Source organism: Bos taurus, chromosome 8 (assembly GCF_002263795.3).
Source record: "Bos taurus isolate L1 Dominette 01449 registration number 42190680 breed Hereford chromosome 8, ARS-UCD2.0, whole genome shotgun sequence".
In the NCBI taxonomy this organism is placed as follows: domain Eukaryota; kingdom Metazoa; phylum Chordata; class Mammalia; order Artiodactyla; family Bovidae; genus Bos; species Bos taurus.
In genome coordinates, this window is record NC_037335.1 from 75,823,190 (window position 1) to 75,837,493 (window position 14,304).

At 46.7% G+C, this 14,304-nt stretch overlaps 2 protein-coding genes across 8 annotated transcripts in view; one reads left to right on the forward strand and one right to left on the reverse strand.

Moving 5' to 3' along the window:
* FAM219A (family with sequence similarity 219 member A) overlaps positions 1–3,344 on the reverse strand; it is a 61,448-nt gene extending 58,104 nt beyond the window's left edge. For 4 of the 6 annotated variants that reach the window (XM_005210356.4, XM_002689802.6, XM_003586418.5 and 1 more), the window contains exon 1: positions 2,991–3,344. In XM_005210356.4, the coding sequence (XP_005210413.1) occupies positions 2,991–3,050 (60 nt within the window). In that variant the 5' untranslated portion in view covers positions 3,051–3,344. The remainder of the gene's footprint in view (positions 1–2,990) is intronic. The other 2 variants (XM_059889499.1, XM_059889498.1) reach the window with 1 other exon arrangement.
* Positions 3,345–3,439: 95 nt separating this feature from the next.
* DNAI1 (dynein axonemal intermediate chain 1) overlaps positions 3,440–14,304 on the forward strand; it is a 68,581-nt gene continuing 57,716 nt past the window's right edge. Inside the window, exon 1 of one of the 2 annotated variants that reach the window (XM_005210327.5) lies at positions 3,440–3,839. In XM_005210327.5, coding sequence (XP_005210384.2) covers positions 3,783–3,839 — 57 coding nt within the window. In that variant the 5' untranslated portion in view covers positions 3,440–3,782. 2 annotated transcript variants of the gene reach the window in all.

The window sequence follows — 14,304 nt, forward strand, 5'->3', positions numbered from 1 at the left end:
ACAGCTTGGTCCTGAAGGGGCAATGATACTGACACCAGTATTGCCCTGTTTCCCTCAGGATTTAAGGAGATAGCCCCCACTCTGCCTTCAGAGGGCCTCACCCTGACGGGGGTGAGCATGAACAGTAACTTCTGTGGAACTGTGAACTCCAGAAGTCAGGGCTATATTCTGTATTGCTAACCACTGTGTCCCTAGTACTTAGCGCAGTACCTGGAATAGAGCTGGTGCTCACCAAGTATTTGGTGAATAAATTTGCTGGAACAATGACATCAGGACACTATGATATTCTTTGGAAGAACAAGGAAGTATTATTCAAAGAAATAGTTTGTCTTCACTTCATAAATAGGAAAACTGAGTCCAGAGAAGACAGATTTCCTAGAGGTCTCAATAAATAATGGCAAAAAATGAACTAGGTCACAGCTGCGTCTTAGACCCTGGTTTTCATGGTCTACCCAAACACCCCTAAAGAGCTACTCTGCTCTGCTCTTCTGCAGTATGCCACCTTTATTCCTTACGCCCTGAAATGAAGACTCTTGGGGAAACTCCACACAAGATTCTATTGGTCTCAATAGCACAAAGAGCACTTAAGGAGTTCTGTGAGTGTGTGCATGCGTACTAAGTCGCTTCAGTTGTGTCTGACTCTTTGCAACCGCATGGACTGTAGCCCATCAGGCTCCTCTGTTCATGGAGGTTCTTCAGGTAAGAACACTGAAGTGGGTTGCCATGCCCTTCTCCAGGGATCAAACCCACGTCTGGATTGGCAGACAGGTTCTATACCACTAGTGCCACCTGGGAAGCTCAAGGAGTTCTAGGAATCCTCAACTTTGACGTGGGAACAGAGATGGGGAGGTAGAGACATGCAGGGCAATGGCTATGACCCCTAAATGGGGGATGACTATATTGCTGTTTCCATAAGATTCAGCCTCAACAAAGTATCCTCTTGCGGAGAAGTGCTCCTTTAGCCTTAAAGAAAAGAGTCTGAAGTCAGTCAGAGCTTTTCTGATAACTGCCTCCTTGCCAGAAGCACTTCTACTCTGGAGCCACAAAGACCAGAAGTAGTTCAGAAGTCTTTTGAGGCCACTACTCACTCAAACAAACCATCGTTGATAAGTTCATTCAATAACAGAGGCATCAGGGACAACTGGGGAGCCTGGGGACCCCTTCCTTCTCCCCGCTTCCTGGATAACAGCTATTGCCTCCCATCTTAGGAACCCCAGATAGGAGGCAAGAACCAATTCATTGCTCTCTTCTGATGCCTTAGATCTCTTCCTCTGCTCCTTCATCTGCCCTCCTTTTGATTTTTGCTTAGATAAGAACTGGAAGGGCAGTCTAGCTTGACAAGCTAGGTTGGCTGGAAGGATAATCCAGAAAGGAACATTCTCTTAGCCCAGCCTGAAGTTCTTCAGGTTTATGGGACAGACTTCTTACCAGGATTTTCTAGCCCTCAAACAATCCAATAATGGCATCAGGCTAGGGAAAAAGTCCATCAGCATCTCTTTCCCCTGTTTAATATTGTACACTTCTGTAGAACTTCTCTGTTTGGGCTCCTAGAACTAAGTCATCAGGAAAGGAGGACAAAACGACACATCTCCTGCCAGGTGGCCTCTAATGATTCTCTCTACCATCTCCAAAAGGTGTGGCTTAGAGTAGGTCATGGGTCCCTGTCAAGGTCTGTCTTGGCTGCTGTAATGGACACATTACTTGCTCAGAATGCCACAAAGCACATCTGTCAGCCAGGGCCGGGGTAGGGGGGTCGGGGTGGGGGGCAAAGGCAGAATCTGTTCCTCGCCTTCACTTAACACAGAGGGGAGAGGGTTAGGAACCCCAGAGCTTCAAGACTTGGAGAGCTCTGTTCAGCTCCAACTGAGCTCAGAGAATACCGCACCCACACCTTCAGATTATCGGCCTGCCTTGCCTCCTTCCAGCTCCCACCCGGACTCCAAGTGGGAAAGAAGGAAAAGCAAAGCGAACAGAGCCGAGGCACTCCCCTCCTTCTCCCTCTCCGCCTCCCTCTCCCTCGCCGCCTCTAGGCCTCAGCGTGTCTCCCCGGGCAAATGTACAAGCCAGGCAGGTATACACCGGGAGCCGACGCCAGTGGGAATGGTCTCTCCCAGGCCAGCCTCCGTGCACGGCCCTCCCCCTTCCATCCCCTCCGCGCCGGCAGCGATGACATCATTCTTCCCTGACTCCCAGACCGCGGGCAGGATCGGAGCCCAGCAAGGACTCCCAGCACGTAGGCCTAGGATGCTCCGGGCTCTTCCGAACCGGTGGGCACAGGCGGCTCCTGTGCGGCCCCGCCCCCTCTCCCGCAGGTTCCGAGCTCTCTCATCTGAGCCCCGGATTCTCCATCTCGCCGCCGTGCTCTCTTCTTCCCGGCTCCTGCATCCCCAGCCTAGATTGCGTGCACTGTCGTCCGGAGAAGAACCAAATTCCCGGGGCCTGCATGGACACCGTCCCCCTACCGGTCCTCGGCCCGGGCCCCGCGTTCCCACCCATTGCCAGTGAACTGTCGGGCAGGCCCCTCCTCCTCTACAAACCTATTCGCGTCCCTCAGGCTGACTGCTCCTGGCCCCCTCCCCCGCTCTGAGCATCACAGGCCTCTAGGTCTAAACGCCTCCCTACCTCCCATCCTCGCCCCCTGAGCCTGCCGCCGGCGGTGCCCCGTGACAGTTCCCTTCCTTTCCCCGCTATGGGCCTCCACTAACGTGCACCACTGTGCCCCTGCTCGGTTCCATCCGACGGCGCTCCGCGTAGCTCCCTCGGCCTGCCTCCGCTGACAGTGCTCTCCGCCCTTACAGGCCCCTTTGCTGTCATCCCACATGTTCTCCCACGGTTTTCTCGTCCTACAAGTCCCCCTCCCCCAGCGATGTGTTTTCTTGGCTCTCTACCCCATCCGAGGCGTCCGCACAGTCCCCAAGGCTTGACTCCCTCCCTCCCCCTCCGGCAGCGCCCCCTCCCGGCCCTGGCCAGCCCGCCGCCCGCCCCCTCACCAGCGGCTGCATCTCCGAGTGCGCGGTGGGCACCTGGAACCGGTCGATCTCCTCCATCATGGTGCCGGCGGGCGAGCGGGCCGGGGGCCGGGCGCGGCCGGGGACGCCGACGGGGACCGCGCGGGGCGGCGGCCCCAGGTGCCGGGTGGGTGGTGCAGACTAGGCCTCCCCGGACCAGTCGGGCAGATGGAGGGTTAGGCGCAGGGCAGGAGATCTGCAAGCGGGCTGAGGCCGGCGTGGCTCGGTCGGCTTGCCTAGCGCTACAGCGTCAGTGGCCGGGCAAAGCCGCAGGTCTTGCCTCGCCTCCTCCTCCGCCGCCGCCTCCTGTCAGCAGCTCAGCCACTGCGGTGACTCGGCAACTCCACTTCCGGGTCCGGGACACCGCCTGAATCCTGCATTATTCATGAGGAGGCGGTGTCTGGAGACCGAGCCCCTCCCGCATGCAGGAGTTCTAGTGGCGCGGCCGCTGGTCGTCTTGCCTGAGGGGGCGGGGCCTAATGGAGCCGGTGGTTCCCCGAGCGCCCAGCCCCGCCTTCCCCTCGAGCCGGGAGGGGGCATCAGAGGCGCCTGCGCCTTGGCTGCTGGTTAGTTGCTGGGTAACCGCGTCGAGGGAGGAGACGATTCCCTTCTGCAAGGGCGCGGAGGACCCACAACGTCGGCTGTCCCCAAAGAACCCCTGAGACTGGAAATTGAAGTGAAAGAGAATCTGGATTTTCTGTGCATTATTGAGGGGACGGACAAACTTCTTGTCCTCAGGCAGAGGAGCGTTTTGTAGGTGCTCCAAGTGTTGAGATGCTTCCCGCTTCTTCAAAGATGCCCCACAAACAACCGCCGCCTCCTCGTAAGCAGGTAACACACCTCGACCTGCTCTGTCTTGATGACCTCTGACCTTCGCTGCCAGTGACCACCGATCATACCTCTGCTACTGACGCTTCATCTTCCTTTCCCTGTTGACTTTCTCCCTGACTCCTGGCCTGTGTTCCCAGTGACCTCTGACCCCGTCCTGCTCTCTCCCTCTAATCCTAGCGTCCTCTCCCACACTGCCCCGAACTGCTGTTTCCTACCACTCTTTCACTTGTCCTCCTTTCACCATTCCATTCCCTCACTCCATGACCCATCCTGACCAGCCCATCCTCCTTAAGCCCCCACCCTCTCTCTTACCAATATGTTCATTGTCCTCACAGTCTTGTCCCAAAGAATTTGTTTTTCCCATCCTTTGCTGAGTGCCCAGTGCTGGGCTAGGTGGAGACACAGGCCTTTGGGAGCTCACAGAAGTGCAGGAGACCTGTACAGGAGACACAGATTATATGGGGTGGTATGCTTCAGGTCTTCTGTGTTGGGAGACTTGTGAGGAGAGAGCACTCAGACAAAGAGGAAAGAAGCTCTTTTCCTATCTCCTTTCACACACTGCACACTCCAAACTGGCCCATCCAGACTGCCCTTGTTGCCACCTGGACAGATGTCATCTCTTCTCACAGGAAACCTAAGAGTCACCCTTCTTAACTCACCCAGCTCACCCTGGGTGGAGAAGTAAGGCCCAGCTTCTTGAGGAGCTCTCTGTGACAAAGCCACTCAGTTCTTCAAGGATCACTCTTTTCCAAACTCTTTACGAATTATCGGGCTTTCCTGATAGCTCAGTCAGTAAAGAATCCACCTGCAATGCAGGAGACCTGGGTTTGACCCTAGGTTGGGAAGATCCCCTGGAGAAGGGAAAGGCTACTCACTGCAGTATTCTGGCCTGGAGAATTTAATGGACTCTATACATAGTCCATGGAGTTGCAAAGAGTCAGACAGGACTGAGCGACTTTCACTTCACTTTCACTTTACGAATTATCATCTTACAATTAATATGCAGTTTCTTGCTTTGTGAGGCAGGGCTCCTATTTATTTATTCTTAAATAATATCTCAGGCCTAGGTATTTTGAGATTTGGAGACCGTATCTGTGTGCATGCTGTTTATGACTTTACATATTTGGGTCTGGCTTCCTCTATATTGGGTTTCCCAGGTGGCATAGTGGTAAAGAATCTGCCTGCAAATGCAGGAGATGCAGGAAACTCAGGTTTGATTGCTGGGTCGGGAATATCCCCTGGAGTAGGAAATGGCAACCTGTTCCAGTATTCTTGCCCAGATAATTCCATGGATGGAGGAGCCTGGCAGGCTACAGTCCATGGAGCGGCAAAGAGTCAGACATGTCTAAGCGACTGAGCACGCACCCTTCCATATTACTTGCCTGGTCTCCTTTGCTTCTTTCACTTGGACTTCCATAGCAGGTGTGCTCACCATTCTTATATCTCTGCAACCATGGAAAGGCTGCTTTTCCTGTATGGCCTTGCCCTAGTTTTATGTCAGGGTTGAACTGTGTTTTGAAGCTCATACTGTCCTTGGGGCTACTGACTCTTAATTTACATGCAGTTTATTTTAAATTTGGCATTGCTGAGGACTGGTTCACATACAACAAAATGGACCATTTTAGTTGTATATGTTGACAGATTTTACAAAGCTATACAGTTGTGAACCACTACCACAATAAAGATATAACACACTTCCTCTACTCTCTAAAGTTTCCTTGTACCTCATCCCAGTCCATTCTCCCCAACTTCCTAGCCCCAAGTAATTACTAATCTGCTTCTGTCAACTACAGATTGGATTTTTCTAGGGGTTTGAACAAGCTTGGGAATCAGTTTCTCCAGTCCATTAGGGGAGATATTAGAGGTTTTAGGTAAACTGAGAGTGGAGAGAGGTGACAGCAAACAGGAGACAGAAACGTGGGTCAACCGGCCTTGCACACATCAGTGCTGCTGCTTTGGAAGGAAGGGTTGTTTTAGAACAGGATAAATATACTTGTGTGGGATGTGAGCAGAGCTGGGTTGTGCTAGGTTATATTCATCACTCTTTTGTCCCCATGAGGCTTATAGCCTAGGTCAGTTGTGAATTGGGTGTGGGACAACCTAGAGAAACTTGAGAAGTCCCTGTCCTCTGGAAACTCAGGCCTGTGGGGGAGACAGAACAAAGGCATATAAAGATAAGGGAGGATGCAATCCCTGGGGTTGAAAGGAAGAGAGGTATGCAGGTTGGAGCAGCAGAGATGCTTCAGGAAGGAGGTAGCTATGACTTGGAGGCCTGCAGTGGAGAGGGAAGGTCAGGATTGGATTTGTCAGGGGACGGAGAAGAATTTAAACTCCTTTGTTTGTGTCAGTGATCAAGTCTTCTATTGACTCCCTCTTGCTCTCAGAATAAAGTCCCCAAAGTCCAATGTCTTTGTATGGCCTAGAAGGCCTTGGCAGGTCTAACCTTTGCTACCCACCTGACTTCAGATCTCATCGTTGCTCTGTGAAGATTCCTCAGTTCCACCACACCTGAACTGCCCTTACTTCCTGGAAAATGACATCCACGCTGTTGTTCTCCTCTAAGCCTTTGACACTGCTATTTCCTCTGATTGCTTGGTACAGTCTTTTCTGTCTTCTGCCACCTGCCCCAAGCCAACCTGCCCCAAATCTCTCCTTAATCTCCTGTTCATACATCACATCTCAGTTTGCCCAGCATATTCTCCTATCAAGGGTTAAGGTCCCTTTCTGGAGGCAGGATGTGATATCCCCACTATACTGTAAACTCTGATGTCAAGGATCATGTCTGTCTCATTCATTGTTGATTCCCCTGAACCTAGCACAATCCCTGGCATATATTAAATCCTGAAAATGGGTGGAATATGAATTCTGAATGCTTCCAATTGTTGTTTGGAAATTTTGATCTGGGTGAGTTTGAAGGATAGAAAAGGGTGAGCCTTGGATGAGGAGACTGGTGGGGAGTGATAACAAGGAACTGTGACTGTAGAAGCACAATTTTCTGGGTTTATATTTATATCTGCTTTGGTAGTAAGGCTGTGAATGGTTCAGATTTGAAATATATATACCCATGCTTTAAGAGCTGGGTGTTGGAAATTGAGGACAAAAATGCTGATGATATAAATATTCTCATTCAACAATTATTTATTGAGCACCCACTCTATGCCAGGTAATGTTCTAGGTATTGATGATATTTGTTGTTGTTTAGTCACTAAATTGTGTCGGGTTCTTTTGGAACCCCATGGACTATAGTCTATCAGGCTTCTCTGTGCATGGATTTCCCAGGCAAGAATACTGGAATGGGTTGCCATTTCAGGGGGTTCCTTTTTCAGGGGATCTTCCCAACCCAGGGATTGAACCTGTGTCTCCTGCATTGGCAGGCGGGTTCTTTACCACTGAGCCACCAGGGAAGCCCATTGGTGATATAGCAACAAAAAAAACAAACACAAATCCCTGCTCTCAGGGAGCTTATCTTTTAGTTGGAGACAAATTGTCTATAAACAAATAAGTAAAGTATATTGTTTGTCAGATGATGATGGGTGTCCTAAAGAAAAATAAGGCAGGGAAAGGAATAGGAAGTTCAGGGAACCAGGATATTATGGTTTCAACATAGTGGTTTGGCGAGGGAGACAGGGGGAAGCAGTGGCTTATAGAGGTGACATTTGAGAAAGACCTGAAGGCAGTGAAGGAATTAACTGTGTGATATTCTGGGGGGAAGGCATTCCTGACAGAGGGCATAGTAAGTTTAAAGTTCCTGAGATGGGAGCTTGCTCACACATGTTCTGGATCAGCAAGGAAGGGAGGAGGAAAGTGGCAGGAAATACGGTCAGAGACATGTTCCCCTCTATTCCAGAGGGTTAATCAAATAACCATGGCATATTAAATTGATCATGATGAAGCTCCATGAATCATAATTTGTAATTAAAATTCATGAACGTCAGGCACCATAAACCAGGACCAGCTCAAAACATCACTGGTAATACCCCAATAACAGAGTGTCCTTCCTGAAAATTTCGAGAATTCCAACTGGCTGCATGTGTATATGCAAGAGGAATTTTGCATCGTTGCCAAACATTGCCTGGCAGCCAGACTCCTCAGCAGAGAACTGAATTAGAGTCTTCTGTGAACTCCAGTTAAAGGCTAATTTTAGTTTATGACTAACAAGTTTTAGTACTCTTTTATAACTCAGTTACCATAAAAAAAAAAAAATCAAAAGTCTGGAATTTTGCATCATTTCCCTGTAGCAACCAAAGAAAAGTCTTGCCGTTTTGGATCACTTCGTGTGATCTCTTCAAAAGCCCCTCTGGGACAATACTTTTAGAAATACTGATCTTGATGAGGTGTAATGAGGGTAGGGGTAAGTGGGCAAGAGTTGCAAGGCCAGAAGACAGTCTTAGATGATTCAGAGATTTTGAGTCTGATGACTAGGCCTGGGATCCACAGAAGAAAGGACAGGAGGAGGTGAGCAGAATCGAAGGCAAGTTGATACATTTCTCTTTGTCCTAAGTAAGCTCCTCCCTCTTGTGACCCTTCTCAGTGTCATCCTTGCTTCCTCACATCCTTACACTCTCATCCTCATCTCTTCTTCAAGCTCTCGATCTGAGATTTTGCCCCTTTACTTCCTAAATCTCTTGAATCAGATCACTTTGTTCCTCTTCACAGCCACCCCGTTAGCCCTGTCTACCGTCATCTCTCACCTCGACAGCTGTAAAAGCTTTGTCAGGCTTTGTCACGGGTACTCCCCTCATCCACCCAGGTCCCTTCCAATCCATTCTCTGTGCCATACCAAGGGATCTTTTTGAACTGTCAACCTGATTATGTCATCCCACACTCAAAACCCTTCAGTGACTTCCTACTTCTTTTAGGAGAGGAACCAATTGTTTATCTTATTTATTATTATTATTATTTATTTTGCTGCTCTGGGTCTTAGTTGCAGCATGTGGGATCTAGTTCCTTGACCAGGGATTGAACCCTGGCCCCCTGCATTGGGAGCTTGGAGTCTTAGCCACTGGACCATGAGGGAAGTCCCAAAGAGGGACCAATTTTTTAAAAACCCATCAGGTAAAACAAACAAACAAACAAACAAAAACCCTCAGGTGCCTATATGGGCTGAGGCCTGCTTGGGTGTCGAAGCCTTCACTTGTACCACTGTGCCCCAGTCATTGCTGTATTTCGGTTCTTTGTTGTCCCTTCTTTGTGGAACATTCTCCGTGCCCTCTCTCCCTCACCGCTGCACTCACTCACAAGACTCCGGTCCAAACAGCAGCCCCCACAACCACTTTAACGGCCTGTACCTTGTTAATGAAGAGAATGAAGTTTTCTCTATGTTTATAGTTTCATTGTCCGTGATCTTCTCTTCTAAAGCATGCATCCCAGGGTGTAATTATTCACTTGTTTGTGTAATTATTTTATTAGTGTATGTCTCTCCCATTAGACTGTGAGGCCTTGAGAGCAAGGCCTGTGGATGTTTTTCCTCACAGATGTATTCTCAGCTCCTAACACAGTGGCCATTGCATTAGAAGCTCTTGACGAATGATTGTTAAATGAACTATGGGGTGCAGTTGAGGAAGTAGCGTTGGGTACAGTGGAAGCCTGTGGTTGGCGATCCTAACACTGATTCTGGGAGAATCAGGGAAGATTTCTAGAAGGAACACCATGATTCAAGGTTTGGACAAAGGTCCAACATGTAGGATAAGAACTGACCAGAGAATAAGGAAGAATAATGTTCTTCTGGGGAGGAGAGTGTTTATTGGTTATGTGGTCAGTCATGATGCATCTGCTAATGAAGAGAAGAACTAGACACAGCATTGGATTTGATAATTAGGAAGTCAGTGAAGATCTTGGAAACAATTTTAGAGATAAAAAGCAGACTGAATTGAGCGAAGAAGGCATAAAGACCATGTAGACAGGATTTCTTTTTTTTCAGATGAAGTTAAGGCTTGAATATGTTAAATGCTAAGGTAAGGCATTTGCCTGGCAGAAACAGAGAGAAGTTGAAGATGAAAGAGATAAAATGAAGACTAGAACCAAGTGTCTGAGGAGATGGAAGTGGGTCAGTTGTGGCCAAGAGGTGGACCACTTTGTAACAGAAAAGGAGAAAGGAGGAAGGGATGGATGTAGATGAGGATAATTCAGAGGCTTAGTGACAGGAAGTTGAAAGAATTTTCTCTTCGCTTTCCCTAGTAGTGTTACAGAATTCCTTCTGGAAGTGATAACTAGAAAATAAATTTTGCCAGTGGTTATTCCATTTTGTTATGATTATAGTCATGCCATTTTCGGAGTTATGGTCTGAGGTTTTTCATGCACAATTATCAGATTACAGAACAGCTGGGAGCATTTGAGGCCAGAGCTTGGTCTCCACCCCCATCCCCCACCCCTCACCTCATTTACCGAACTCAGTACTTGCCAGGTAGTCGAATAATAATAGCAGAGGTGTCTTGTGCTTATCCCTAGGCTTTGCAGCCAGCAAGCAGATGCTGAAGAATAATTTTGGTTCTCTGGCTCCAGCTGTGAACAAGCCATATGAAATTGTTTTCTGCCAGCTAGAAATCGGTGTGGAGTATTCAATTTTCCCAATTGCTGAGACTGAGTGGTATGGAAGAAGTGAGCAAAGAACACGGCTGTTGATCAAACTGGTTTCACTGCTTTGTGTCTCACAATACTTTGTCCTGTTTAAAGCGTCTCTGGATTCTGGTTTATGTAGTGTGTTTATGTCTTCCATTTAGCTCAGTTCCTAGATTTGAGAACCCCTGGAGTGGGACCAACTCAACTTTCATTCTTCTTTAGCTGCCATCCTAGCATCTGGTACATAGTAGATGCTTAATAAATACTGGATGAATAAATAATGACTGAATGAATTAGTGGGTGAGTAAATAATGACTGAGGGAAAGGTATGTGCATACATGCTAAGTCGCTTCAGTTATGTCCAACTCTTTGTGACCCTATGGACTGTAGCCTGCCAGGTTTCTTGTGGGATTCTCCAGGCAAGAATACTGGAGTGAGTTGCCAAGCCCTCTTCCAGGGGATCTTCGTAACCCAGGGATTGAACCCACATCTCTTACCTCTCCTGCATTGGCAGGGAGGTTCTTCATCACTAGCGCCACCCTGGAAGTCTGATGGAAAGGTGTGTACTGCAATACTCTGAACGCTAACTTTTCCTTGTAGGCCTGCAGAAGAAGCAACTCATGACTCCTTTGTTTTAGTCAAAGCACCCAATTCTGTTAATTTTTTTAGGGACTCTACTCCTGATATTAACCTTCTTTTCCTATTCCAATTCCTATCAGACATCCATTTTCTCAGTTACTTATTTTTTCCTTGTGTCATACATTCAGCCTCAAATATTGCTTTGGAACAAATTGGAATACAAATGGATAAGACAAATCTGCTAATCCCTGGACAGACACTTGGATCCAGGTCCCTGCATCTTTGTTAACGATTCTGTTCCCTCTGCCTGGAAAGCCTGAGCCTATCCAACTTCTGCCCTTTATGAGCCTGGAAAACTGTAAGGCACAATACATGTGCCTTTAGCTAAGCTCTGTAAGTGGCGAAGAATAGAGGCTCACTTATGTTACCTCAAATACAAGGTGGGATGGGTGAAGAGGAAGGTGTATATTTAGGGGTTTGTGGGTAGATATTATAAATACATAGATAGCCTAGAATTAGACTCAGAAACCTCTTTGTTCTGAAACAGATATTGGTACTAATTTCTTTCTCCACGTCTCTCATAGCTTCTCTACTTTTCTTCTTCTTTTTAATATTTATTTATTTGCCTGCACTGGGTCTTAGTTGAGGCATGTGGAATCCTCGTTGTATCACACAGAAGCTTTCGTTGTCACTCAAGGTCTCCGTAGTTGGGGCACATGGGCTTTAGTTGCTGTGAAACATGTGGGATCTTAGTTCCCTGCCCAGGGATTGAACCCGCATCCCCTGCATTGCAAAGCAGGTTCTTAACCACTGGACCACCAGGGAAGTCCCCTCTCTACTTTTCTTAGCAACTATATTTCATTCCCTATTTTCATTTCCCAAGCAGTCAACTTTTCTACGGTTTCAGCTCCCTCATTACTTACTGTATTTTCAGCTCATCATGACTACTCTGGCCTCTTCTGTCTCATAAAATGTCTCCATCAGTATCTACATCCCTCCACCAGTTCTCTCTGTGGTCCCAATTCAAACCCTTGGAGAAGAAACCTGATTGTCTCCAGCTTACCTGTTCATGCTAGGCTATATCAAGGAGGATAAGGTCCTATGGCTTTCTAAGGAGCCAAAGCTGTGAAGCAGGGCAATTTCCCTTAGAAGGTGGTATGGTCTTTCCTTAGCTCCTCCTGTGCAGGATATAATCTGCTTTATTGAAAGTAACTTCTACATTGCTCTGGTAAGTCTTTCTCAAACGTTGATCGGAGAGGGCCTCAGATATTTTCCAACTGGTTGCTTCCATTCAGGGCCGATATTTACATTACAAAAGGTTCTGTCCTTTACAAAAGCCTTTTACTTTAAGAGGTTTTTTTTTTTTTAATAGCACATTTCTACAATGAATTTTTAAATGCATCACACTCTATGCATAACTTTTAAAGACCTTGACATAGGAAATAAATTGTGGCCATGATGGAGCATTTCATACTGGACTCACCATCCCACTATGAACAGCCCGTAATCCTGGACACAATATGTGAAGCAGCTGGTTTCGGTACTCGCCCAATCCTAAGGGAAGGAGAACACCAAAACATGAGTTACATGTTTATCTTTGCTTTCTGCCTTGGGTCAGTTTCTTCTCTTTTTAAACTCTTTTTTCACATGTATAATTAATTAAGTAATACTTATTCAGTTTTTTGGCTGAACTCGGCCTTAGTTGCAGCATATGCCCTCTTTTGGTTGTGGCATGCAGGATCTTTAGTTGTGGCACATGAACTCTTAGTTGCCTTGTGCCTGACCAGGGATGGAACCTGGGCCTCCTGCACTGGGAGCATGGAGTCTTAGCCACTGGACTACCAGGGAAGTTCTTGGGTCAATTTCTTGATCATGGCTCAGGGAGAGAGATCCAAAGGAGAGTACCGTGATACCAGTGATATCCAATGTTGGAATTAGTAGGCAATGGCTTGAAAGCTGTTGCTAAAATACATTTATGAACTAAAAAAAGTATTGACTTAAAGGATGGGGAATCTAAGCCTCCAAAATGGAAACAATAGAAAAATAAATATCAGAAATGAAAAATTTATTGGCTAGTCCTAATAGTAAATGTGAAGATGGAAAATTGAAATTATCCAATCCAAAACACAGAGAAAAACAAGATTAGAAACTATAAAGAGCCTTAGTGACCTGTGGGAATATGTCATATTTGTATCTGTAACTTGCAAGTAGCTGGAATCCCAGAAGGAAGACAAGGAGAAGGAAAGTAGTTAAAAAAAAATAATTGTCAAAAATCTCTTAAATTTGGTGGAAAACATATTATTAGCAGAGGTTCAATGAGCCCAAAGCAGGATAAATCAAGGAAAACCAAAGGTAGGTCGCTCACAATCAAAAAACTGAATGCCAAGGATAAAAATAAAATCTTGAAAGCAACCAGAGACAAATGACACAATGCACAGAATGGAATAATAGGATCATGACTGACTTCCCACTGTAAACAAAAGCAATCAGAAGACAATGGAATATCATAGCTAATGCACTGAAAGAAAATTACCATCAAGCCAGAATTCTATGTCCAACAGAAATATCCCTCAAAAGGAAGAGTTTTCTATAAATACATTTTCAGAGAAACTAAAACTGACAAAATTTGTCTTCAGCAGACCTTCACTACAAGAAGTGCAGAAAGCAGGACTTCCCTGGTGGTCCAGAGGTTAAGACTTTGCCTTGCAGTGGAAGGGACATGGGTCTGATCTCTGGTTGGGGAAGAATCCCCTCTTCTCCCACCTCTGCATGGAAACTACTAAGACCTGACACAACCAAATAAATCTTCAAGAAAAAAAAAAGAAGCTCTTTCAGCATAGGGAAAATGACTCCTGATGGAAGCTCTGCCTGTGGGAAGGCCCCAAAGTACTAGTAATAGTAAATACGGGCCTAAAGATAAAATACTAGATATTTTTGGCTTCTATTAATTTTCTTAAGAGGCATATGACTGTTTAAAACAAAAATAACACCGCTGTAAGCTAAAGCTTATAATGTATATAGAAATAAAATACGTGGCAACAACCTCAAAGATGAGGTTGTGGTGGTAAATGGAATTAAGGTGTGATAATATCAATAACCTCAGATATGCAGATGACACCACCCTTATGGCAGAAAGTGAAGAGGAACTAAAAAGCCTCTTGATGAGAGTGAAAGTGGAGAGTGAAAAAGTTGGCTTAAAGCTCAACATTCAGAAAACGAAGATCATGGCATCCGGTCCCATCACTTCATGGGAAATAGATGGGGAAACAGTGGAAACGGTGTCCGACTTTATTTTTTTGGGCTCCAAAATCACTGCAGGTGGTGACTG